The sequence below is a fragment of the Pezoporus wallicus genome, unplaced genomic scaffold (genome assembly GCF_028554395.1).
Source record: "Pezoporus wallicus isolate ANWC-B61680 ecotype Strahan unplaced genomic scaffold, APGP_CSIRO_Pwel_v1 contig_2871, whole genome shotgun sequence".
NCBI lineage: Eukaryota > Metazoa > Chordata > Aves > Psittaciformes > Psittacidae > Pezoporus > Pezoporus wallicus.
This window is the reverse complement of record NW_026640775.1, coordinates 2,643,196-2,670,840: the sequence shown is the minus strand read 5'-3', so window position 1 is coordinate 2,670,840 and position 27,645 is coordinate 2,643,196. Positions and strand designations below refer to the sequence as shown.

Here is a 27,645-nt window from a genome sequence, read left to right as displayed (position 1 = left end):
GGCAGAGGGCTCTCTTTCTGCCTTGAGAGGTGCATGGATGCTCGGGCTCATCGCCGTGCGCGTTGCAAAATCGGCTCCTGGTATTTATTTGCTCACATCCGTGGATAAGCTGGTTGCATGGTAATGGGTGTCTGAATATATCACAGCTGGATCGAGCCCGTAATCTGCTCCTCAGAGCTCAGACGGGGTTCGGTTGGGGTTTTTTTTTCCTCTTACTCTTAGGTTCTGCTTGCTAATGAGGGGCTGAAATCTTCTGCTAATTGTCTGCTTCACGTTGCTTTGCTATAAAATACTGAACTGTAATTGGCAGGGCTGCAGATATTTTTCAGGGCTTTGTTTTCAGCGTTAATGCTTAAAGGGCACATTTAAACTTATAGGTAAGACCACCTCTTGCAGTAGAATCATATTTTTCATGCGAATGTCAGTTCAAATTAGTTGGAAATGTCAGCCTAGATAATTCGACTTTTTCATGTATCAGTTGTGACCTTTTGGTTTTCTAATGAAGTCTTAAAGTATTTATTGCCAGGGTATGCTTTTAGTGTCTGTTTTGCCTTATTATTATGTACATGTATAAAAGCATGATCCAGGGCTGTTCTGGAGTCAAGAATATATTTGTGTTTGATTTTCGTGTGGAAAGGAATTCTGAATCTGCAAAACAGAAATTACTCCCTGCTATTGCTTCACAAATTTGTACATAAACCCCAGTTTCCAGCAGTCTTGCCTCTTCATACAGCAGTAGGTGCATTCTTTCTTGCAACACAGAAAGCAGAGGGATGATCTACATGATTAGCTGTGACAACCTGCATCAGAGCAGCTCCTTCTGTTGACTCTGGCCTTAACGTGCTCTTTCACCAGAGAGTATAATACTTGGAGATTTGCATAGGCTTTTTATAGTCACACCTATTCAATATCTAATTGAAGAAATATATTGAATTTCAAAAGGGAAATCTTGAGCGTTTCACATTTCAAATCTTTGCTGTAATTGCTTCCCTTCGGTATGACCATCTTGGCCCTCATTTCCAGAAGTGCAGCGTTCTGTGTCCCTACTGAAATGTCAGGACTTTAAGAGATACTTACTTTCTGAAGACCCAGCACTTGGTTTTGAAAGGGCACAATTAATTTAATAGGTCTTCCAGTACTTAGGTAGCATTGCAAGTAAAGCAATAATGTTTCTACTCTATATCCTCTATCTTAAAAATTAAGGTGTATAAAGTGAAATATCTGTGGGCTAAAAAAGCACAGGATTTTATTCTTGAAGTTGTATTTTATCTGTGTGTATATAAATACATATGTATGTGTATATATATATATATATATATATATATATATATATATATATAAATGCCATCAGTGGCTAGACAATTTTCCAGGAGTTTCAAAGTAATTTGAAGTTGGGGAGAGCTGTGTTATGCTGCAGAAGAATTTATTAATTATGAGGAACAAATCAGCACTTAATTTAAAAGTTGCCATCAAGAATTCATTTAATAAAGAACAGAAGTGTTGTCCTGCTTGTCTTGCAAGTGGGAATGAGACTGAAGAGCACTGTCTGGGATTAATCAGGTGGGAATGAAAAGAGAAATTATTACAGAGACAAACTGGATTTTAGAGAGACCAGACTTTGCAGTGTGCCCTTATTTGGTTGCAGGGTCCTGATTCACCCACAGATGTCCCAAAATGACAGTCTCACTCTACTGTGCTGGCAGAGGTCTGCAAATGAGTGTCTGCATACTTCACGTTTTACTTTAAGGTCTGTGCCTACTGCCACTGTAGTGCAGCAGTTTCTTTGGATAGCTGCACAGAAGACCCTGTCTGCCTGTAATCCTGAGATCAAAGGAAGGGCTAGGCTTTTCTGGAGAATAATGTGAGGCATCAGGATGTCAATTTGAAACATTGCAGCTTGTAATTTTTTATTTGCATTCTGTGCAGACCCACAGCACTACTCATTTCCACTAAGCCAAGCGCCAACTTTTAATGGTTCCCCATTATGGAGGGAGTGTTTCCAACTATCAACTCCTCAACAATCATTAATTCTGTAAATGCAAACACTGGGATGGGGAGAAAAATACCACAACTTTGGAGGGAATGGCTTTTCAAATAAGCTGTGTGAGGAATGACAGCTGGAGGATTTTAAATGCAGTTAGCTTGATATATTTTGTGACTTTTATAGAAAAGGCTTAATAAGTAGAACCTTGAAATTGGTTCAATTTAGGCTTTTCTTAGCAGTTGTCTTCAGTCCCTAAAATATAAGAGACCAGAACACAAAAGCACCCGTGGTCCCATGTGATACTGCATCATTCCATGGTGTTGATACACAACCTGTCATTGCAAACGCATAAGGCAAGATCAGCTTCTACGCTGGAAAAACACACATCCAGGGGGAGGGAGAGATTGGCAGGATCTCAAAGGCTATGAAGCTGAGGATCAGTTCGGATAAAAGCCAAATGTTCAGTTTCTTATCTGAACTACAGCATGGAGGTCTCCCAGCAGATTGTCCCAGCACAATCACATACTCCAGCAGTGAGGTTCCCAATATGTGGCTTTGTAAATTACCTCCCCTTTCTTCCTGCCTTTCATTCCAGTACTTCCTCTTTTTCTCCTCTCTTCTGATCCTTTTTAAAAAACCCATTGCCTTAATTTCTTGCAACGTTTTCATCTCCTGAAAGAGAAGCCGCGCTTGCTCTGGGTAGAGGAGTAAGAGAAGCTGTGATCAGTCGAGAACTGCTTGTCTCCCTCCTGGTCTGTTTCCATTTTACAGCAGCAGACGTGGCAGAACGTTTCTTCCCTTTCCCAAGCCTTGGGACTTGAGCAGGGATATAAATGTTCATTTTCCCCCAGGAGTGGAAGCTTTAGACGGATCAGTTGTCTCACCTTTTGCAAGGAGGCAGGTTTCACAGGTGGATGCACAACAGCTATCTGAGATGGAAGCCCAAGTTGTGTCCAAAATATTCTTTGTCACAATGAGAGGTCAGACTTCAATAAAGCCTCACCTGTACCTAGGGCCATGTTGGGCCACCTAAGGCAGCTCAGTGTAATCAGCAGGGAATTGCGTGCAAGCTTTCTGCGGGCATAAATCCGTTGAAGGTGGGTGCTCTGCTCCCTGCTCTAGACCTTTTATTAATGAAGGCATCAGGGATGAAGGTAGTTTATTGCCAAAAAGGGGCATGGTGATAAAAACTGTGTTGACCTGCCTGCTGCAAGAAGATACTGTCACTTCTCAGTCTGCAGTAGGTCTGGTTGGCTGCAAACAAATACCTGGTTTTGGCTGCTCCTCATCATCGCATCTGCAAGGGGTACTTTCCTTACCTAAGTACAAGAAGCTCTTTGCATGTTTTTCCTTCCTCCACTCTGGGGGACATTTGTTTAAAGCAAAAGCAGTCCCTAATATGTTAGACATGTGGTGGAGGGGATTGTTGATGGATGACTACATCTGGGGACTGGAGGCTCGTGGCAGAGAAGCTTAGCAAAGGAGAAGCATCCTGTATTGTTCAGTACAAAAACATGTTGCCATGCTTTTAATCAGGGTCAGTGGCTGCACTTCTGGTTGTGATGTATCATGGCAATCTTGAAGGATGTAAAGATGCTGGAACAAACTGGCCCGAGAGAGTTGGTAATGTCTTTCAAGGAACTGTTACATGGTCACTTTTCCACCTGGCTGGATAAAGGGCTATTTTCTGTCCAGTCAGAGATCAAAAGAAGGATATAGTCTAGAATGTGAGTGTGTGTGTGTGTGCATGTACATGTGCATTCTGATATCCAGAAGCAGCAAAAAGTGAGTAAAAGTTCACAGTCTTGGAGAAGTCAGTGCAATTCCACCCTACAAAGGGCAATTCCCATGTGCTATTTGAAGTGCTTTCTTCTACCCTCTTCATTGCCTCAGACTTCTTTGATTCTAAGTCATCCCCTGTCTGGTTTCTCTGGAAATCTGCTTTTTCCACATATTTCTGGGTCTGGCAAGAAGTCCCTTGCCCCTGAGAAGGGCTCTGTGCTCTGCTGAAGGGAATCAGCTAGGCAGCATTTTCACTCCTGGTACTTACAGTGATGCAGGAGGAGGTACTGCAGGAGATCCTGGCTTGCACTGTCCAAGACTGGGGTTCTGGCTCCTGAACTCCGAACATCCCAGCTGGACATTCGATCCCCAGCTTGGCTGCAGAAGGAATGACCTGCAGGGCTGCTGACCTAGCCCACATCAAGGGGCCTTCCTGTCATCTGAATGAAGAGGGATATCACATGTGTCCCCATGGCACCAAGATCCTCCAGAACCATTGCCCACAAGGCTGGGCGTTTTTCTGCAGCCATTGGGGTATCTGGAAGCCCTCTCATGCTCATTAGTCCTCTGTCCCCTTGCCCAGCAGGCTGCAAAGCTCCTGGCTGAAATTTGGAAGAGAAGCATTTTAGTCATCTTGAGGAGTGGTTTCTTTTTATCATAGAATCAACCAACCTTCAAGATCAAGTCCAACCTTTACCACAGCACCTCCAAGTCCACCACTAAACCATGTCACTGAGGGCCTCATCTGAACAGTGTTTGAACTCTTCCAGGGACTGTGGTTCCACCACTTCCTTGGGAAGCCTGTTCCAATCCCTGGCCACCCTTTTGGTGAAGAAATTTTTCTTGCCTCTTCTCATATTGACATAACCCGGAGAGACCTCCCAGGCTCTGATGGCACCATAAGAAGCATTGCAGTCACTTGTTTGCAGTCTGTGTTGTTGGGGGGATGCTGGAGGACAGAGCTGGGCAGCAGGGTTTGCATGCCAACCCCGCTGGTGCAATCAGAGAGCTCCCCCTTACGTTCCACTCCAGTTTAGTTGGAGATCGCAGCATTGCTGCTGGTCAAGACAGAGCTGGTGAGAGCAGGAGCCAGCACAGCCAGGGCTTGTGCCTGTGCACAGATCCCCTTTAATCACTTGCTCATACACCTCAGAAGCATTTCAGAGTTACAGCTGGCATGCAAAGGTGGAATTTGTATCAATAACTGCTGGCCTTGAGGCACATGTGAGAGTTGTGCATCAGTTCCTACAGAGGCCATCACCCAAGCACTTAGAGTGTATACTTTGCCTCTGGTTTGGGGAGGAAAATCCTGTGGGGGAAAGGAAAAATAAATACTAGCAATAAGGTTATGAAAATGGAAAAACATTAATCAAAAGGAGAGCAAATTATGCAGCTTAATGCATTCAAATTGGGGTGACCAGATAACTTCTATCCCAGCAACGACAAAGCTGCCTCACAAAATCAGAGGGTCAAAGGGAAATACTTTTAACAAAGCCCACAGTGGTGCCTTAACGCTAAGGATTAATAATAGTAATGCCCAACAGTTGAAAAAAAAATGAAAAACAACGGGAGGAAAATTCCAGGCTGTTAGTGCAAGGCTTTTGAATGTTTTTTCAAGCAAAGACTGATTAAAGGCATGCTGTTGAAGGAAAAATGGGGTAAAATGTGACACAGATTTTCTAAAGATAGCTCTTGCCAGACTAATCTAATAACTTTCTGATAAAATGACTGATTTTCTACCAAAATGAAATTCAGTAGATACAATCTATTTGGACGTGAGTGAACAATTTGATGCATTCCATGCAGGGAGTTAACTGGAACAGGTTAACTAGAGAGGTGGTGGCTGCACCATCCTTGGAGACATTCAAAGCCAGGCTGGATGGGGTTCTGGGCATCCTGATCTAGTTGAAGGTGTCCCTGCTCATTGCAGCGGGGTTGGACTAGATGGGCTTTGAAGGTCACTTCCAACCCAGACCATCCCGTGATTGTAAGACAGAGAAGATGTGGGTTAGTAAAGGAATTGGAAAGTGAGCAGGGACTGGATTCAAGAGATGTGGCAAGGGCTGGGTTGCTGTGATAGGGTTACAAACAGAGATCTTCAGCTCTCACTCACTTTTAAGAATTGGTCTGTTTTAATTTTCAGAAAGGGTTTTGGCACAAATCTTAGCAGCAAATTTGCTGATGCCACAATTGTCTCTCTCTCAACAAGAGACATTGTCCTGACAGAGGAAGTTTGGGAAATCATCCAGGAAAAAGTGGATGACCTTGAGGACTGGGACACAAGAGATGGGATGAAATGCAGTTTTCCACAAATGGAAGACACATTTGGAGATTAATTAGAATAATGCACACTGCAGTGTATATGTAACATGCACACTATTTCCGCAGTATAATATATACTTATATATATATTGAGAGCTGAGTATTGGAAAAGTGGTGGTAAAGACTGTAAAACAGTATTTCATCTCAGAGTGATTGTAAGCCACAAAAGTGGATTTTTCCTTAGCCTTGAAAAAAGCAAATGCATTTTAAAGATGTATGGGGAGAGGTATTTCCAGTAGAAGCAGGAAAATATTGGTGCCTCTGTACATGAAAGTGGTAGGAAGTGATATGGAATCTCAAATCCTGTGCTTGGGTCAAGCAAATATTCACATTGGAGCGGGTAGAGAGAAATAGGCTGGGGTGATTGAGTTTTGACAAAATGGTCTCATGGAGGAAGACTAGAAGAAAAAGGCGTATTCAGCAGGGCTAAGTAGGTGCAGAGGAAACATGTGACTCTTCTCCAGAAATACATCAGGGGTAAACACCACAGGAGGAAAAATACACTATTTAAAGGGCAGCATGGACATGGGAATATGTGAATATTAACAGGTCACGAGTAAGTTAAAACTGAAATTGTAGAGGGATCCAAGCCTTGTTGCAGTATAGGACTACATTTATTAACTCTCCAGTCTCATGTGCTCCTGCAGGTGCTGCCTCGTCACAGCCTCACCCAGGGCTCTGAGTTGCATTTACAGCTCTGATCCAGAAAGATCTCTGGGCAAAGACAGGATCTGAGTGCCTTTGAAAATCTGTCTTTAATTGAAAATCAGTTCTCATTTCCAATTAGCCTTGGCCTGATAATACCTAAGTCTGCTTTTCTGTCTGGGACCATCCCTCTTAATGAAGGCTCTCTAGGAAAATAAGATTACCAGCCTCAAGATTGAAGCTTATTTAACATGAGGGCATCCTTGGCTCATTTTAGTGTTTTCTTAAGACTGTGGAAAAGGAAAAATACAGCAACATAAAGGGAAGATCTGTTACTTTGTTCTTTTAGAGCAGTCTATACCATTTGCCATGTCATCTTAATACTGTACCACACATAATGCAGTTCTAACTTGAAAGAGGAAGAGTTGCATTTAATGTTTTATTTATGGAAATCCTGTGCTTTACTAGAGCATGAAAATGTAAATAGAGATTTGAAGGCAGAAAAATATTTCCACTGCTCTTTGCTCTCTCTTAAAATGCATGGGGTAAGGGGCTGAATTTCTGGACAGGGAGAGTGAGTAGGAAGTTGCTAAGAAAGTCTGCTGTTTCATTAGATACAGCCACTTTTAAGTAGGGACAGTTGGTGTTTGCCTGGCTCCTTGAATGCCCTTCCACAAATTTTCACTAATCCTTTAACACCAGCCACGGCTACTGCTGTAATTAGACACAAAAATGCCAAACCAGTGAGTGGTAGCAAACAAGCTACTTGACAAAATCCAGCAGTCCCTTAAGGCAGATGGTGCCAGTGAATGAAGGAGATTTTATTACTTAAAAGGTAGAGTACAGGTTTCCTGAGGTGAATCTCAACCTCTCCTGCCAAATGCCTGCTTGAAGACAACAGCAATAAAAAGAAATTATTAAGGGGAGGACCTTGTCCTTATGTTCTCCTTCACTTTCAGGGCAGAACAAACTTGCATTTTTATAGGCTTTAGGATCCAGCTTTCTTGGGCTTTTCTCACTGTGAGCAAGTTCATTAGTGTTTCATATGTTCTGTCTCTATACACATTCCTGAATATAATAATCAGGATACAGAGAACATCTCATCTTCCACTCATCATTAGTGAAGACTTGTGCTACCTATTTATATGAAAGACAAATCTGTACCCAAATTTTCCTATGACATAGTGGCTGTGTTCATAATCTGAAATCAGATTCAATTTTGAACATGGTTTCTGGCCTGTATACGTGGGATGTAATATTAAGAGCTCTGAAAAATACATTTAGGTCTTGATTTGATAGTCACATCGCTTTTTAAATGAATTTTCCAGTATCAATAGCCAATTTATTTTCAGGAGTTTGACAAGAGGTTGGCTAATAAATGGAAGGAGTACTTCTATTTTCTTGTATTAATTTGGCACCTGCTTAAAGTAAATGGAAATATTTTATGTCTGCATTGGAAGGTAGTGCTCTTCATCACTTTGATCAACATGTTTGTGCTTAATGTTTCCCTCTCTCCAGAACTGAAAATGCAAATAATTTTCTCAGTATAGTATTTACATTGCAGTCCCATTAGTATCAGCATTATAGTCTCTTTTAAAGCACCATATTGGAAAAAAAGAGTGCTCACAAATTTAAATCTAATCATCTGCCGCTCCTGCTATTGCCTTTTGTGCCTGTAGTCTCACTGAAGAGCCGCAGGCAAGGAGCAGGACCCTTTTGTGCTACAGGCTGTGCATACCCAGATCAAAACTGTGATCTCTGACCCCAAGAAGTTCAGCATTGCAAATGCATGTATATTACTGGCTAAAATATGACTCTTTCCAGGCTTCAAACCAGCTGAACTATAATTTCTGACTCAAGACCTCATCCAGATTTAGGACAGACACAGGCTGAATAAACTCTATAGAGCTAAAAGGATGGACTTCATTAATAGATTATCATTCTCTTAATTGAAAGGGCTGGCGATCAAGTCCCAGGTGGACAAACAAGACTTCGGTGCTTGGCTATCAGGAGGATGATCTGTTCACTTCAGTGGAGGGAAATGATTATCCTGCCCCTCATCACAGTCTGCACTCCATTTCTTTTAAATCAACTATTAGCATGCTATGGCTTAGAACATGATTAAGATGTTCCTTTGTCTTTTTTTGTTAACATTTACAGAGCATTGCCTTTTCTTTCTTTTTTTTAATTGTCCACTACTGATTACAGCCATAATCCACCCCAAAGAACAAATAATTAAAAAGCTATGCAATAAGAGAACTGCTGTGTCTACCAGTTACGACAGAAACACTTTGCCTTTGAATCATCCATTTTCCCAAATGTATTCAATCCATGACTAACTCATTAAAGATCCGCACAGATTCTTAGCCAGTCTAAATGAAAATGAAAAAAAAAACAACCTAAAACTAAAACCAAAAAGCCAAAACCAATGCAACAAAATCAAACTCTTGCACTTAAACTGTTGCTATAGAAGTACCGTATTGTGTTTTCACAATGTGAGTTCGGGAGAAGATAAAAATGATTTGCTGTACTGCTAGGATCCATTATAAAGGAAGATTATCTTTGACTCCTTTCAGAGGTTTGAGTATTTCAGAATATGACAGAGTGTCATCATGGTCACCACGCAGCATTTGACAGTGACCGTTTGCAAATAATTAATGTTACCATGGCATTCCTCATATAAAGCCATAGTAAAGTTAATTATGTGCAGCGGCAACACTGTAATGATCTTGAAGATGACTGCCGTAGAAGCAGTATCTGTGAGGAATTGAAAGTGGACTCAGAGAAAATTGTTTTGCACTGTAAATTGAAAAATATGGCCGCAGCTTTGCTACAAATATAAAATCAGGAACAATTTTGCCAGTTTCTAATTTTCCTTTTATTTACAAAGGCAATTGTTTGCTTGATTCAAGGTAGGGAGGGACCAGTTAGGGAGTTTACAGGCTGTGTGATTGAACCCCTGAATTAGAAGGGGATTTGCTGTTGAGCACGAGGACCGTGATCAGTGTATGTTATTAATTCAGGTATATTATTTCTCAATTGTGGGAGTGGGAGCATGTATACAGGATGGTGGTGCCAAGGAGCCTGACGAGCCCCACAGGTTGCTAAATAGGGAAAACCAGAGTAAGCTCAGTCTTTCGAGATATCAGCCTCGAAGGATGCCTGTCAGTCCTATCTTTGTCACTGTATCACCTCTGGGAGCCTCAGAGTTAGCCTCACCCAGCCAGCGTCTGGGATGGTGATGTCCTGCCATCCTGAGACTCTCTCAGGGGAGAAGAGAGGGAGAAGAACATTGGCAGCTCATATTCTTCTGTTCCTTCTTCCTGTCAGCTCTCCCTGCCCCTTTGATGAAAAACACCTTTTATGCAGCATGAGGTCTTGGGGAAAGGATGACCCATGTTAATGCTGGCAGCGGCAGAATCTGGCAACCAACCAAGGTGGCCTTGGAGGGGACACTGCACCATTGGGCTGGTGTCAGCCTCCTGTGTGCTTGGAAAGATCACACAGGCTTTTTGGCAAAAGGGCCGTGAACTGGCTCTGCAGCTGGAGAGGTTTCCAGCTCTGCGCTTACACTGGCTTCCCTTGCTTTGCAGGCACAGTTTCCTAACTCTAAAAAGTGACCCTACATATTTAGCTGACTTCACGGTTCCTCCTCAACCTTATTTTTCAAGCTTCTTCATGTCTCTTTCCCACCTCTTCCTAGCTTGTCAGTATATTTGTTGCAGTCCAAAGATAAGAAGTCTTGAGTGAATCAAGCCTGGGTGCCTATTCCCTTCCTTCTTTTCTATCTTGCATCCTTTAATGTTTGTGATTCTGGATAGTGTCTTTGATGGAGCAGCATCCCCTTATACAGTGTACTATGGAGCAGAGGCCCTCTGTTCTTTTTGGAATCAACATTATGCAGTTAATGGTATGAAAGAGGACTTTAAAACAAATGCAGTGTTGTGGTGGCTTAGGGTTGATTTTTTGATGGATTTGGGGGGCTGGGTTTTTTGATTTTTCAGTTTTCATTTTGAAATGGCACTGCTCAGTCTGTCTGCTGTACTGTCTTCCCAGTTGGCTTTTTCCAGTGTTAAAAGTGATGCTGTGTTCTCCTCTTCTGTACTTGTAGTTCCTGATCATTTTTGATCTGTCTCTACACTGCTTTTAATCTGTACATGTTAAATCTCTTTTTCCTTAACTCATTCATCTCTCTGTCTTTTCGAGACGTTATGCTTTCTCTTCTGTTCCTTTCCCTTGCGTCATCCTCTTGTTTTATTAAACTTCTCAGTTTGATCACTATTCGTTTTATTAGTCAACAGATGACAACGGTGGCACCGGCAATGATCATGTCAAATTTTGCCGCATAGTTTCCTTTTCTTTGTCCCATAAATCAGGGTTGTAGCTCACTCATGATGGTTCCTTTGTGGGGTATACAAAGGCAGTGGGACACTGGAAGTGGTACTAAATTGTAGTTTCTTGCTTTGTGGTATTTGGTCTAGGTGACATTTCATTAGTGCTGGCATCCTAGCAGCTGTGCAACCCAGGTGCTCTGCTGCATCCATGTTACTATTGCAGAGTTTGTGTATCTGTAGCATCCTGGAGCCCTTGGACCAAAACAGTACCCCTCACTGATTGAAGAGTACTGATTTGCTGATACCCAGTATCAGCAGTAATTAATGAGTCCCCTTCCTTGGCTATAGTAAGCAGGTGGGGTGATAGGTTTTTAGGGGACCAGAGACAACTCACGGCTGAGTTACTTATGGAGAACTGTGTAATTTCTGAACTTGTGCCAGAGTAGTGATCTGGGCAGCCCATATAGGATAAATGAGATTGGTCCTTGTTCCTCCTTCCTCCCTTGTGTGGGCGTGCAACCCAGGTCAAAATCTGGCTTCTTTTAAAGAGGAGATCATCAACTATCATTTTGCATGTACCAAGCTGGGCTTGACGTCAGTGAAAGCTCTGTCTCTTTCTGCCAGCTCTGAGTTTGACCCATTTTACTCAGAGCATATGTTATATACCTCGGTACAAATGATGAAGCAGTGACTTCACATAGGCTCTGATTCATAGTAGCAGACACCTCTGCAGTCCTCAGAGGATGTCTGGATCTTTCCATAGCTGCATCTTGCTGAGAAGCCACCTTATTTTCAGCCCAGAGTCATCTGGAAATGGCCAGCTACAGCTGGGAGGACCAGACTCTCTGTCTGTCCACCCAAAACCCCCACCACCTAACTTCTGAGCATGCTTTATCTTTGCCATACGTGTAAGGAGGGCACAGATGATCTCTGGCATCACATGCTATGGGGGTAACAAGTACCAAATGTTGCTGTAGTTCTTGTGTCAGAAATGTGCCATACGGTGTGAATGTGTTAAGCCGCAATTGTTCCCATGGATCTTGATGTTGTTGAGCTCAGCCCTGCACGTCTGTGCTGGTTTTGCTTTTTCCTTGCACCCACCCAGAACCTACTCCAGAAACCTTGCGGTGCATTGCTTTCTTCATCTCTGTTGTAGGCATATTACTGCTGCAAAATTTGTTGTTGCAGTTACGGTGTGACCGAGTGCTGTGCATTAATCTTGCAGCATACTGTTGTGATGAAGTGTCATCCTTGTTCCCCTGAGTAACGATAGTCCAAGCACACCTTGTTTGCATTCTTAGGACAACAACTTTTTAGCAGTCAAAACGCAAACTGAGCACATAGAATGAACATCATCATGTATCTGTTGTCTTCCAGACTTGCCGTGGCCTAGCACAGCAGAGAACAAGCTTGAGCTCAGATGCCAGTTTCAGTACTAAGTCCTGCAGAAGCTTTGATCAAAATACTTTGTATTTCCCATCTCCCTTTCCTTCCTCTGTTGAAAGAGGAAGAGTGGTAGCTATTACTACATACCACTGCTTCTATATAAACAGCATATGTGTTCCATACTGCTGTTAAATATTAAGCAGTGTTATATATTTTATAAAGCTCTGATAAAGCACTTTGAAGAAAAAAATCTAAATTACAGTGATATGCTGTTTATATTTTGCTTTTCATTTGCTGCATTTTTTTACATATGAAACAGAAAACAAATATTTGATGTATTTTTGTCTCTCTCACTTTTGATCTTTATTTTGTTTTCCATTCGTAAGTAGCCCCTTGTTTTCTGACCTAGCATTTTTGGACAGTGAAAGTGATGTTATTCTAAACAGTTCTTTGTCTAAATTCACACCAAAACCACTGGATTTGGACTCCAACCTCTGCCCTAGACACTCCTCAGCATGAAAGAGAAGCAAATCTGTCTTTTAATAAGATGACGCCGAGCTGGATAAACATCAGATTTGAATTTCTGAGATTCACATCTTGGCTAAATAACTCTAAGCCCTTCTTCCATTTGAAATTGATGTCTTGAGCAGTTTACAGTTTGGAAATCTTTTGCATAAGACCTTAATAGAATGACATCTCATCTGTTCAGACACAGCCAGAAAGGACTTGTGGTGTTTTGCCACCATTACCTGGCCCGATTGTCTTCTCCTTGATTGCATGATATGCTGATCTACAGGATATCACGGGCAGGGGAATTGGACCAGATGACCTCCAGAGGTCCCTTCCAACCTCAGCCAGTCTGGGATTTTGCACATTGCACTTTCTGCTCCAAAAAGACTTCCCTGTTACTGGGGCTGTGCTGGTAAAATCCTTGAAAATGTTTGAAGTGACATTATTTTCTCTTTGTTGTATTGTCAATGATTATACATCCATTTGATGTTAAGTTCAAAGCTTATTGAAGCCACTGAAACTTTTCAGGGATCAGGGAGACTGGATCTTTCTGCCATGCAGAAAGAAAACTTGCAGTGAGAATTGGCTGTGCATTGCTTAAACAGGGAAACAGAATCAAGTGAAAGCTGTGCCTTTTTTCCCCATTTTTTTATAAAATGTGCAACTTGTCCCATGAAAGATAGACCAAGGGCAATCTCCATTAGCTTGCATTAGCATTTCCCATTCATCGCTTCTCTGGAACATACAGGTCAAAGGAGAATGAATGTGTGCATGACCTACATCCTTCATACATAGGGCAAAGTATTATTTTCCTGGGGACAGTGAGGTCTGTCCTTTGACTGTCCTCTGAGGGAGTTTATTTCTCACATCCACAGAATCGACGACTGTTTTTGTGCATCTCGGAAACTGGATGCAGTTGCCACTGAAGCGAAGTTCAAGCAGGACCTGGGTTTCCGGATGCTCAACTGTGGCCGAACGGATCTGGTTAAACAAGCCATATCCTTGCTGGGGCCGGATGGGATTAACAGCATGAGTGAACAGGTAACGAGATAGAAATTTAGAGAACCAACTTTGAAATGCAAGAGTTTTGTCTGCTTATCACAGAAAATGAGCTCCAGCTTTCAGCTAAACATAGGACCTTAGTGCTTTCTCTGCATTACTTTGCATTGAGTTAAAGCACAGCCAGGTGAGCATCTACATTAAGTGGGATAGTTTTGAATTGCATTGATGTTTTGGTGGTACTGAGATAACTCAGCATGAAGGCAGATGCATCCCCTGAAATCTTAACAGTGACCTGAGTCGAGTGAAGCCAGAAGATCCCAAGAGAGCTTAGTGTTGATCTGAATACTTGAAGCTGCTTCAGGTCCATGAACAGTGGTGTAGGGCAGGGCTTTTGAGGTGAACATCCTTCCACTGAACACTGCCCTGGGGTCTGCAATGCATTTCATGTGCACCACCGAACCCCCAGCAGGAAACGATTAATTGCTGGCAGTCTTTAAATGAGCTCAGCCCCGTTTGAGCTGACCTTCCAGATGTGAAAGTGTCTCTGTTGCTCATTGTGGTCAACATCCACCAATTGAGAAGCCCAGATTTTTCTGGAGTTACTCCTCCATTGAGGCGGTGGTTGTGGCTACGGGTAAGCCTGCCTCTGCAGCTACCTACCAGCAGCAGTCTGTTGGACTGTGATACTCACTGGGGTGGTTCCCCCTTCCCAGAGGGAAGTGATGGCCATGGTTACTACTGTTCCCTTTTGAAACAGAGCCCCCTGAATTTTCTGATGCCCCTGATGGAAGTGTTACTGTGTATTCCTATAGCTGTGAGCATCCTCTTTGGCAGGAGGCAGGTGGCTGCTGCCCCCTGAGGTGGTTGCTTGGGTCAGGAGCTGGAGTCTTAGTAGGTTTAGGTCTTCTGAAATGAAAGCTGCTCCAGGAATGTGAGTTATGTTGCTGTTCAGTAGCTTTAGTCTGAGTCAATATTATGGATTTGCTCAAGAAAAGCTTTAGAAAAGGGAAGTATCCACCAAAAAAAACCACCCAAAACCCAAACCAGACTGTTCATTCCAAAGTTCATACGTTATACTTTTAAAAACTATTATTACTTTAAGTTAGTCTGAACCTGGAAACTTTTCACACCATATTTCCTCTTTCCTCCAGACGGAAACCTGGGAACACTCTGGCTTGATTCATCAAAGTACCTAATCATATGCTTAACACTGAACACATGCTTACATCCTGTTTGAGTGAAAGTTAAGCCTGTGCTTAAACATCTCACATCTTGTAGGATCACACATCTTGCAGGACAGAGCCCTAAGTGATACAAGGGTAAAAGAGAGAGGGTGATTTTTTATTTTGCCAAAAGCCAAATGCTATTGTGTTGATCGTACACGTAGTTACTGCCTTGTGTGTGCATTGAACACTAATGATGGGCTCATTAAAAATCCATTCCTCCCACATGCAAAGAGAGTGCAGCTGAATGATGCTGTAGCACAAGGCTGAGTTGCAGAGCAAGGCTGGGGATGCTGGCAGAGGCAGATGCAGCAGGGATAGGAGTGCAAGGGAAAGGGAGGTTAGAAACCTCATTAACTCCTTAAAACCCTGACACTGCAGCATGACGCATGACACTCTGGGCCCCTTTTAAGTCCTTCAGCTTCATCAGGGCCAAAATACGCCCCTGTGGTCCCCAGGCAGACCCTTTGCTCTGGGTATTACTGCGGGGCTCTTTGCCACAGCTTTCCATGTGCTGCATCTTGCGGGGGGGGGGGGGTGGCACAGGGCTTTCAAATACTTCAGATCTGATTAGACCCCTTATGCTAAACACTTGATTTAATTATGCAGTGACGCCACTTAGAGAAATTGAAAAAACAGCTGTAGGAACGTGTATTTAATTTTAAGCTGCCATCCTGTCCCCATGTTTCAAGGCCCAAACACTGTTTTTTGTAATTCTCATGGTTCCTGTAGCATTTATTGACTGCCAAAGGAAATGTTTTGCCACTGACTATAGCTGAAGCAGTTTCAAATTCTCTTTGCAAGTAACTTGAAGTCACTAAAGAACTCTCCTTGCCTGGGGTGAGCTTGTTTCTTCTTAATAATGGCATGAAGCCCTAAACGCCTGTTCTCTTACTCTGTATCTCCATGAGTACAGGGCAGATTTGATCCTATGAAATGCTCAGTCTGTTGCAGGGGGCATGAAGTACCTTAGGAGGACAAACCTTAATTTACATTTTCTCTAGAAGAGCAGCACTTCCATACATAAGCACCCACAACCTTTATCTCTGCATGCAATCAGAAAAATGGGGTAGTTCAGCAAAAACAGTGGTGCTGGGCTCTTGCTAAGAAGACCTCTGTGTTGTGGTACTGTGTCTGGCCATGCTGGGCACCTCCAGTTTCTCTGGAAAACACTTAATGGCAGCACTCAGGTTGAGCAGCAGACAGGCTATCATCTGACAGCAAATTTACCAGGAGAGCTCGAGGTAGGCTATAAACATGCATCAGAGGTAGCTGCATGCTGTGGCAGATCTACTGCAAAACAACTGGTGGCTGTTGATTAACACCCCCCAACTGTATTTAATAAGCAGCTTTTTCTGTTATAATTTACAGTAGATTTAATGATATTTTTTTTCTCATGGTTTTCTCTGGACTCATTACCACAGCCACAGTAATACTTATCTTAAGGGAGAAATGGTGATCAGCCGTAGCAGGTATTTCAGATTAATACAAATTGCATTATGGTGGTTCTGTAGCAAAGGGTCACTTAATCTGCTTTTTCTCCAAACAGGCCATGTTTTCCTGGAACCCGCAAGTTGCAACAATGCTGTCTGGCATTTCAGTTAAAATTAAGTCTTTGTTTGCTAGGGAGTGCTATACAAAGCCTTTACATTTCTACCTCCTTAAGCATATCCACTCTGAAAAGCTGTGCCCAGATTCAACCTATCTTAAGAGGAGCCTGGGATGTTTCTAAAGGGTCTTTCAGTAATCAAGAAGTTACATTTTATGAAACTGTTATTATAGAAAACTGAATAGAATTATTGTCTTATTAAATACCAGTGGAAATTTGGTTGCTTTGATAAAAACATTTCTTTGCTGGGGCCCCAAAGACAGAGATGTTCAGTTTATTATACAAAGATGGAGGTGAGGCTGACAAGCCCTAGTTTCACTCACCATGTTGAGGATGCTGAGAATAACGTGAAAAAAGACCAAAAACCAACCCAAAGCCAGTCAACATGACAACAAAAATGGAGATTTTACAAAAATGGTTACCATGGTCTGAGGGGCATGTCTGTAATAGAGGTAATAGCTTTTGTTAAATGCGTACTGTTAGTCTTGATTATATACATAAATAATTGTTTAAAAAATCAAACAGTTTTGTGTTAAAATTGTCAATTCCTTTGTTTTTTAACTCCAACAAATGACTAGGGCATGACTCCACTGATGTATGCTTGTGTCAGGGGTGATGAGGCTATGGTGCAGATGCTGCTAGATGCTGGAGCAGATCTGAATGCTGAGGTGAGGACTTTTGTTGGTTGTATCTTTGTTCTGTTATTTGTTTGCATCTTAAACTACCCCCTGAAACCATACTGGAGGGAAAATCCCAGGAATTAAAAAGAAATGTGTTTTACCCTGGACAGCACCACTTAAAATTAATAGTGAAATCAAACTGCATTAGATTAACATTAGGATTCACTGCACAGAAGGGGTCAAGTCATCGTACATATCCCACAGGTAATATTGATTTAGTTGTGTTTGTGCACTGGAAATGAATGCAGGCATTAGCACTAGCACGGAGCACAGCTCTAATGATATTGGAAGGACTCCCTGAATCTCAGCTGAATAAAAATGAAGAGGGTAAAAGAAATACCCATCTGATAATCTGCCAAAGCTTAAGCATTTCTGCATATTGGGATGTTCCAGCTAAGCATCCCCAGCACACAAGCGCAATGTAGGTCCCACTGCTTTGTCCAACGAAGTGCCTCAGGCTAAAAACTGTTGGATGAGGAGTTTGAAGCTTCCAGAATATCCATGTCTCTTTGATGAATGCACATCACAAACTTAACACAATCTGTCCATTTACACAATCTGTTGATTGTGGTCCAGCTCTGCACAGTGCAGGTATGTACATTTTTAAAGAGCCATTTGAATATCCACAGAAGAATTATTTATTTGTTAATGACTTCAGTTTCAATTTGTTGAGGTCATGAGTCAATTAAGCTGTCTGCTTCACTTATCTGTGTTCCATCTGTTCTGTTTGGACTTGAATGAGCTGATAAATCGTAGTCACTCCTTTCAGCCAGACGTTTTGCACTTCTGAAAAATCTAATTTAAAAGTAGAAATGGATGTCACCTGTAAGAGACTGATAGTCATTACTATCTGACTGCTGTTTGGTGGCTTATGTGAAATCAGCTGATGATTTCAGTTCCCCAAATTCAAGCACACCGCCCTCAAGAGCTGGCAATAATTGAAAACTTGAATCCCTGTTAGCACTCTCGATAGGCACACCAGAGACTGAATGGGCCTGGAGACTGACCTCTCCTTTAACCCTGTCTGTGGCTCAGAGATGAGTGGCATTATTTGGTTCCTAGGACAAGTTTCCATTAGGAGCAGTTCTCCCAATTGCTCCAGTAATCTTCCAGACCTGTATCAAATGCAAATTTAAACAGTTTTGTCTTCCTGAAACTGCTGACATCTGAGAGAACAGCTCCAGTGATGAATGTGAACCTCCCTGATTCATTTCTGTAGAGTGTTTGCTCTGAAATCAAATGAAAACACTTTGGGACAAGAACTGTGAATAATTATGGTGTGCAATTATAAGATGATTTGTGCACAACACAACCAACTGTGCAAATTGGGCAATTATGGGGGAAAAAAAGGCAAATCAACCACGAACAAAAATAAATACTCTTGTCAGGTGCCTGCATCATTTTCCCCTTTCACTTTGAGTATCAGTGATATATATATATGTTTCCAAAAGCAGCCTCAAATGCTGGGTGCCTCCCTTTCTGATTGCCCATCTTTAGCAAAAAATGGACTCATTTCCAGATGTGCTGAGATGCTGCAGTTTGCTCTGAAGTCAGTGGGACCTGCTCAGCAAATCTCAATGGAGGCCTTAAAAGCCTGGTCAACAGCAGGTCTTTTGCAAACACTGTCAACTGGAAGGAACTCTAACCCCAAAAAAGGAGCAAAGGAGTTAAAATGACTTCATTTTCTTTGCCGCTTCACGTGGGCTGCCCCAAACAGTGGTGGGAATCTGTGCTTGAGGAGGAGCTGGAATGCATTTGCCAAACCCTGATCCTGCCCATCCTCACCCTCTGCTGCTCTTGCTCCCCAGGCTAAACCCCAAGGCTCGAGCTGCTCAATCTTCTTCCTTCTGAACAAACCCAGACTTAAAGAAGCCTTTCTCAGAGGCCAGCACTCTTCTGTTGCACTCTGAGCTTTCCCTTTGGCAAATCTCTGTGATAACACCTAGGTGCTGGTGCAGATCTGCTCCTCTGGCAAAATGCAGGATCTGCATGGGCTATTTAGATTTTGCCCTCATCCCTGTCCTTGGGACTGAGGGCCTGGTCGTGTGCTTCTAGCAAAACACTGCATGTGGCGCTTGGAAATGTGAGCTGCTAATGCAACCGAGCATTTAATAACTGCTCCTGCTCCCCTACGTGGATAAACGTGCTTCAGACGAGGTGGTGAAAGCATAGCTGGCTGATGAAACAGAGATGGTGCATCTTTTACTCTGATTTTAGTCCTCCTCTGAAGATGAGTAATAAGGTGTTGAATTTTAGTGTCACACTCCATCTGAGTGTACAGCCTTGGACTGCAAACGTTCATTAGATTTTACCATCACTGTGGACCTCATCAATATTAATACCCCCATCTTTAAGACAGGGAAACTGAAGCAAAGAGTGGTTATTTGTCTTCCTCAATGTCTACATTAGATGCATCAGGCACCAAGATGTAGAAAATGGAAGGAGCAATTTGAAAAATACCATTTCATTTTCCAAGGATGTAGTTTGCATCTCTTTTATCTGTCACCACTCTGCTCTTCTAACTCAACTCAGACGGGAGAAGGCAGTAAAAGGAGTTTTCTTAAAACTTTCCTGAAGTGCCACTCTGCCCCATCACTTCTCAGGTGTCTTTTTTTTCCTCTGGTAACAGAGGAGGAGCCCGGAAGCACGCCTGTGAACTCTAGGGTAGGGCTTGTGATGTGTCTTTTATGACGGCAGTGACAAAGTGATAATGATTTATGTGGAAAGAATTTCTTTGGGCCTGGAGCAATCCCAAGACCCAAGGCTGTTGATACACGGCCTGGAGAAGTCAGTGGGAGCGGTCCTTAGCTGTAAGTGTCCTGATCCATCCCTGCTTCCCCAGTGTGTGCTGTTGTAACCAGCTGTGGATGTTTTTGACCTTGTGCAAAAGAATCCGGTGGCCAGTGGTTTAGATGGAGCTACAGTAGTTGGTAAAAAGACTTCATTTGGTATGAACTCTATTCAAGCTGTCAAATCAGCACAGATTTAATATTGAGAAAATTTTTGCAGGAAAAAAACAAAGCCAATAATTTTATAAAGCACCTTTCCCAGGTTTTCTTTCTCACTCCCTCACATGCCTGGCTTTCAGGCAGGTTGAATTTTATTACGTATAGCTCTTTAAAAAAAAAAATAACTTTAATTTGTTTGTAGGTTGTCAGTACTGCTCATAAATACCCATCCGTCCACCCTGAGACCCGCCATTGGACAGCTCTGACATTTGCTGTGTTGCATGGACATATTCCTGTAGTTCAGGTATTATTGTATTTCCCTACCTGCATCTCATTCTTTTGTTTCTCCTTTTCAGTTCTAATTACATCCATCTCAAACCAGTATCCTTTTGTCATACTTATATTGGTTACTTCTGCTTCTTTTAGAGTGTACTGATATATAATAGACCTATTATATAGCAAATACAGTGTTCAAACCTTAAACAATATGAGGTTTAAATAGGACAATTTTAAAGCAAAGTTGCACCAAAAAAAGTCTGACAACTCCTTGTGCTCCTTCCTGACCACTTGTTTTATATGTTTGTTTATTCATTCATTACACTTTCTTACACTATAATGTTCTAGCAAATACAAAACCACTGCCTTGGTGGGGAAGAGGGTACAACAGCCCTTGTGCTGTTCCGAATGGGGAGTATCACTCACTCTCCTTACTCCATTGAGGTGTCACGTGGGATATGCTGGTTCTGTGCTTTGGCATCTTGAAAGTTGAGGAGGTTTATTCTTCAAAACAGCTTGTCTATGGCACACTTAATGAAGCACCAAAACTGTGAAGGTCTCAAGGCAGAAATGGCCAAGACAGGGCTGGAGCACAGGCTCCATCCTGCTCAACTTGCCCGCTTTTGTTTTCTGCATTGTTGTTATGTATGTGCAAGTGTCCCTGATGGAGATCACAACTTTTGGACTGATTGCTGCAATTGGTTCTTTAGAATTGCTTTCTTTTGGCCATGACTATATATAAAGATGGAGAAAATTGAAATCTGATCCATTTTAGGATGGTGCTGGGCTTCTAGAAGACCACGAAGAAAGGATGCTTGTTGGGTTAATTTTCAGTACTTCCATCTTCTATGCATCACTTCCTAGCACTGACCTTAACCCATTTCCCATTCAGAAACACTGGCTTACACTTTTTTGGCTCTGAAGTTGGACACTACTGCTCCTGGTGTCCGGCAGCATAAACTGAGCGAAAAAAGGAATGAATTTGCCTGTGTGAAACAATGGGCAAAATTTGCATGTCACTTGTCTCCATCATATCTGGTTTGCAGATAACAAGATGCATTAGACTCTCATTCGTCACTGTTCATGAATTCTGAAGACTGTGATACCCCCAGTTGCTCTAAACAGTGATTTTTCTTTCTAGCTGTTGCTGGATGCTGGAGCAAAAGTAGAAGGTTCCTTGGAGCATGGAGAAGAAAACTACTCTGAAACTCCTTTACAATTGGCAGCAGCTGCTGGTAAGAACTTTCTCTTCCCACTGTAATAAATTCCTCAGTCAGGATCTGTGATTTAGATGAATAAGCACTGGACTGTAAAAGAAGTAAAACTGAATCTCTTGACTTGCAGGAAATTTTGAACTGGTCAGTTTGCTGCTGGAGCGAGGAGCTGACCCCATGATAGGAACAATGTACAGGAACGGCATTTCCATGACTCCACAAGGTGACATGAACTCTTTCAGTCAGGCTGCTGCACATGGACACAGGTAGAGTGGGAACAAGTCTAGTGGCATCCTTCAAGTGCTTATTTTTTGCCTGGACATCCGGTTCGAGCAGATGGGTGCAAGTTCTGCATGAACGATTGAATATGCCACCAACTGAGCAGAGGCTTTTTGGTAGCATGTGATTTTAACCAGTTGGTGGAACAAGTTGCTTTTTGCTATCTGATTGAAACAAAAGAGGAAGGGCAGTCCTCATGCTGTGTCGCAATGCAATGGTTGTTAAATGGCAGCTGATGTGATGACAGAAAGGAATGCCAAGAGCATTCCTTCTGAATTTCTTGATATATTTCTCAGGTTTGAGCAAATCATGTCTGTAATGCTGCAGCTCTAATTTTTGTTGAATACAGTTTCTGCATCTGTGTTTACTGTAAAGTCCTGTATGTCTTAATGTTGTATGTATGCTGTAAATCTAAAAAAAAAAAGGCAATGAAACGAGCACCTGGCATGCATGATTTTGCAACACTCAGGAGTTGACTGCAGTGTAATGGATTAGTATTATGATCTTCACGTTCCTACTTTTCTGATTGTAGCCATCCAGAGGAACATAGATACAGGTTAGAGACAGTACCTACCGTCTGTTTGCTTAGAGATGAGCTGCCAGTCTAACAACATGCTAATGGCGTGTCAGGGTGGGTTTGCACAACATTGCCTATCTGGAGCCTGCGGGGGATCCCTGGGACAGAGAGGACAGTTTGGTTACTGGAGTCTCACGTTCAGCTGGCATATGAGTGGGAGCCATGTGCCTGAGGAGGACCTGGGGCTCTCCTCGGCTTGGCTGTCGGCTGTGCATGTCTCAGGCCCTGGCTCTTACGTTCCTGTGTGTACACACACACTCCCTCCTCCTTCCCTTTCTGCCCTAAATTTGTCTGGGACGTGCCATGCTTTGCTGCCACCCAATGCTGGGGGCTGAGCAGCTGAAGGGAGGACATTGGAGTACAAGCAAAGTGGGATGAGGCCCAGCCTGGTTTCTTTTCTCACAGCTGTGAAACCAAGTGACTCTGTTGAGACTGATGAGTTTAAACTGGTACAAACCTAAGGACACCAAGTCTCTTGAGTTTGGGCTTTGCTATTTGATGGCACTTTACTTTGCAGAGTGGTCTCAGATGTGCTCGAACCTGCCCTGACTGGCCTTGTTCAATGTCTAGTTGCTCCAGCTTTCCCAGACCGCTTTGTGTGTTAATCAAGTGGTGGTGCTTTCAGTAGCTCCAGGCAGCTCCTTTCTCAAGTGGCCTCCATGGTGGAAGTCCTGAGATCTTGTCCAGAGGCACCTCAGCCTTTCCTGATTGTGGGAAGAAGTCTTGAGTCACATTTAGCTCATGGGTCTCTGTTCCCATGAGATGATGCCACTTGCGCAACATCTGTATGGTTCCTGTCACAAAAGCAGACGTGGCCCAGGCAGTGCAGGTGGGCTAGCAGGAGCTGTGCTTGTCTCTAGTCTGCTCTCAGCTGTTTCTGCCATTAATTGGAGTAATATCCTGGATAGGTGTTCTAACTTGCCATGTTGCAGCAAGTATGCTGGGCACAACAAAAGCCTGGCCACTGACTCTGCTCTCCTGCCTTCTCCTTCCCTCTCTCCTGTCTGCCGTGCTGTGATTGACAGGAACGTCTTTCGCAAGCTGCTTGCTCAGCCAGAGAAGGAGAAGAGCGATATTCTGTCACTGGAGGAGATCCTGGCTGAGGGGACGGACTTACCCGACTCAGCAGCAGCTCCGCTCTGCGCCAGCCGCAACAGCAAGGCCAAGCTGAAAGCCCTGAAGGAGGCCATGTACCACAGCGCCGAGCACGGCTACGTGGATGTGACCATTGACATACGGAGCATAGGTCAGTCCCAGCACCCTCTCTCCTCTCCCTCCGGGAAAGGATCGCTGAAAGAAATGCATCTGTCAATGGACTGTTGCTTAAACCGACCACGGTTTCACCTCCCTCAGCTCTTGTGGAAGCAGGTGATGGGGGATTTGGCAGGTGCCCAGCCCGTTTCAGCTCTACAGCATGCCCCATTCAGGGGCTACTGGCACATTTCTTCAGAACAGAGTGATTCCTACTGGCACCTATCTTCACTGCTGCATGGCAGAGCATCAGATAAGGCTCTGAGGCAGTGTTTGGCTCAGTGGTTGGGCCATCTCTAACAGCTTCTCTTTCGTACTCTGCTGTAAGGCATTAAAACATCTTTATTTCCTGGGGTTTGTGAGCCTCTGAGGGTACGGGCAGGGAACTGGCTTCTTGTTGTGCCAACTCTGCCAAAGCAGGGCTTGAACATCATACCAGCCTGCTGGGAATTGCTTCTGCCTGTGGGGAGGGTGATTGGGTAGCATGGAGGGGAATTGGTCTGGACTGTGTATTTACCATCGCCATTGATCTGCATTCAGAGAGACCCAAGTGCCTGGCATGCCTCTGCCTGGTGCGGTGCTCCAGCTCTGGGGATGTGTGGTGTGGGGCAGTCTGAGGAGTGGCTCGCAGAGTGGGCTAAGCAGGCAAACCCTGGTGATGAACGGGAGGAGAGCAACAGGGCTGCTCTCCAGGTACTGGGCATTCGCTGAAATGGAAGGAAAAACCTTTTGCAGCCAAACAAGAGGCTTGCGTTTCCTCCTGCTTTGTTCTGCAAGAGCAGAAACTAGGTCACATCCAGCCTAACGCCTGCAGAGGTACATTAGCTCCATGTGCTTTCTTGCTCACTGCATGGGAGCAGTTCCCTTTAAGTTCCTGGAGAGTGGTTCTGCCACAACAAACTACTTGAAAAGGCTGATCTGCTGAACTCACCCAGTGCTGTTTAGGGAAAATAGTAATGATCAGGAGAGAACATGGAGTAGCACTAAAGAAAGTTTTAATCTGGAGACCACCAGTCTGAATCCAGGTGGGTAGTGGCCAAAATTGGGTTTTTTTTACCATTTAACGGCTCTCCAGGGCTGCATTCGAACAAATGAGCTAGTGTAAATCTGGTTTCCAAAAGGCTTCTGCATCACAGAGCACCACAGCAATTACCACAAATTGGCAGTCTCAGCAGAGAAGCTGAAGGCTAGATGAGCAGAGAGACCACAGTCTTCTAGCATTTGGAGGAAAGCCTCTGTGTAATAGGTCTGGGATGTCCTGATAACCACCAGCCTTCTCAATCAGGGAAAAAATAGGAATATGATTTCTAGGGTTATTTGGCAGCTTTTGCTTAAAATCTTAGCATAAGTAAAGGTAAAAAAGCAGAAGGGCACTTTCTTCTCCAAAGCTGGGAATGAGCTTTGTCCTCTGTCCATAGGTGTTCCCTGGACACTGCACACATGGCTGGAGTCCTTGCGCACATCCTTCCAGCAGCACAGACGACCCCTCATCCAGTGTCTGCTAAAGGAATTCAAGTCCATCCAGGAAGAAGAGTACACAGAGGAGCTCATCACACAAGGGTTGCCTCTGATGTTTGAGATACTTAAAGCCAGCAAGGTAGGATAAATTATGAGTTTTAAAGACATCGGCTTCATTCCCATCCATTGCAACTTTGGTTTTGCACAGCTGTCCCAAAGGTTGTTTAGACTGTCTAGAATTATTATTAGTGGTAGTATTAGTATTATGTATCTCAGGGTTTTTTCACAGTGGAAACACGGATTAAAAACAAGCTAATGACATCTCCTGCTAGAACAGTTTAGTACTGATGCTAACAATAAGCTGGAGAGACAACAGAAGCTGATGCATAGTGGTGAAATTAACATCAAATGGGTCACTGCAGTATGGCAAGAGATGTTGGTAACAAAACCAAACCAAACCGACCAAAGAGTAACTTTACCAGGCTTGTTTTACAGGACCGCACAACAAAGCTAATATTCATGTTTGCTTTGGATTTGTTTAACCTCGCACGTGACTTTCCCTTCCCTTCATGTGGGATTTGGACTCTTAAACATGTGGGGAGACTGGTCTCTACAAGCACAGAACAGGATAGGGTTTTTTAAATCTTTTGTGTGAGTGTTTGTACTTGCAGCCTTCCCAGATTTATTCTTAGCTGACATTTTCTTAGCCAGACAAATCAGACTAACAAAACCTTTTGAGGGAGGTACCACTGGGTATGAAGCGTAACAGCAAAGGGGATGATCATGGGGTATGCAAGGAGAGGGAAATGTCTTACCTCGTGAAGGATGGACGCTTCCTTTTAAAACTTGTTATAACCATCATTCTCTTCGCTACTGGTCCCCCTGACAATCAGTTGCTCCCAAGGAATGCCCGGTCAACTTTACTGTTGCCAGAAAATCATTTTAGTGATGAAAAGCATCAAAACGGTTTGATTGCTGTTCTTTTTCTCATGTATCGTGTTGCTATGGTTTTCTAATTGTTGAACCGGGAAATAAATAACATTTCTCACCCAACTCTGCATGTAACAGCAAAGAGCAAATAATTTTTAGCATCTGCAGCAATAGCCTAAATAATGTGAAAAGGGGAGAGGTTCTGGTCTAAGCACTCAATACTAAAAGATTCCAGACTTAATATACCTAGTAAAAGCCTACATGGATTTATTTCTTGTATCTTCCTGCAAAAGAGGGCTTGGACTACAGTCTGAGCAAATCCTCAACATTTGTTCCAGCAATTGTTCTGATACTTGCTCCCACAAGTCTTCCCTTTGGGATTAGTTTGTATTGGATGGGTATTTATGGAGAATGTTTGAGATAGCTTTTAGGAAATCATTCCAAATCCTAGGATTTGTAGGTTCCTTGTTCTGAACTCACTTGGGTTAACGTTTGGTCATGCAGGAACTACCAGCAAGGTGCTGTTTGGTTTGAAAGTTGATATAAAATTAATCATATTGAAAACTGAATGGAGATTCAGTTTAAGCCTTTTTATCTAGGTTGAGGGGTGTCATTAACTGCTCTTCTCCTGGGTGGCTGAAGCCAAGGCCAGTGATCACTATTAGAATAAGTGACTTACAGGATGAAGCATTTGGGATATGTTAGACTGTGTCTACTGAGTCTGTTGTAAGACACCTGGAAACAAATAAGACTGCTACCTTCTGCTTTGGGTTCACTTAAAACCTAAAATGTGGCAGGGTGAAAGAACTGAAGTATCAAAAAACTCCTACATTACAAAGAAGAAATCTGTGCTGATCTTTATTCCTGCCTTTGGGCCTTAGGGGAGCTGCCTTTCTTCACTCTTCATGAGCATGCATATTCACAAACACACACACACTGCTTCATATTCTTAGAAAAATAATTAATCATTCTGGGACACTGTAAGGGTTTACAGATTGTCTGCAAATGACATGAATTATTGCAGTGGTCTTGTCCAAATGGCCTCTCACAAAGCTCTCCCAGACAGAAATGAGGACAGACTCCATGTAAATCCTTTGGAAGAAGTCAAAATAGATTCATTTGTAGGAGAATGAGCCAATAAAATTTCTCCCTGGTCACTCTGTAAAAGGAAGCTGAGATTCAAAGGATCTTCTGTTCCCCTTCTCTTGAAGGGCTGGGAGCTGAGACTGTTCTTT

The 27,645-nt window shown here is 43.1% G+C and overlaps 1 protein-coding gene across 3 annotated transcripts in view; it reads left to right on the top strand.

Moving 5' to 3' along the window:
- The window catches only part of ABTB3 (ankyrin repeat and BTB domain containing 3), a 169,519-nt gene that overhangs the window by 122,702 nt on the left and 19,172 nt on the right, over positions 1 to 27,645 (top strand). Inside the window, exons 5-12 of one of the 3 annotated variants that reach the window (XM_057420536.1) lie at positions 13,839 to 14,004; positions 17,376 to 17,465; positions 20,628 to 20,729; positions 21,843 to 21,936; positions 22,046 to 22,181; positions 22,727 to 22,750; positions 23,797 to 24,017; positions 25,441 to 25,619. In XM_057420536.1, the coding sequence (XP_057276519.1) occupies positions 13,839 to 14,004; positions 17,376 to 17,465; positions 20,628 to 20,729; positions 21,843 to 21,936; positions 22,046 to 22,181; positions 22,727 to 22,750; positions 23,797 to 24,017; positions 25,441 to 25,619 (1,012 nt within the window). The remainder of the gene's footprint in view (positions 1 to 13,838; positions 14,005 to 17,375; positions 17,466 to 20,627; positions 20,730 to 21,842; positions 21,937 to 22,045; positions 22,182 to 22,726; positions 22,751 to 23,796; positions 24,018 to 25,440; positions 25,620 to 27,645) is intronic. The other 2 variants (XM_057420538.1, XM_057420537.1) reach the window with 2 other exon arrangements.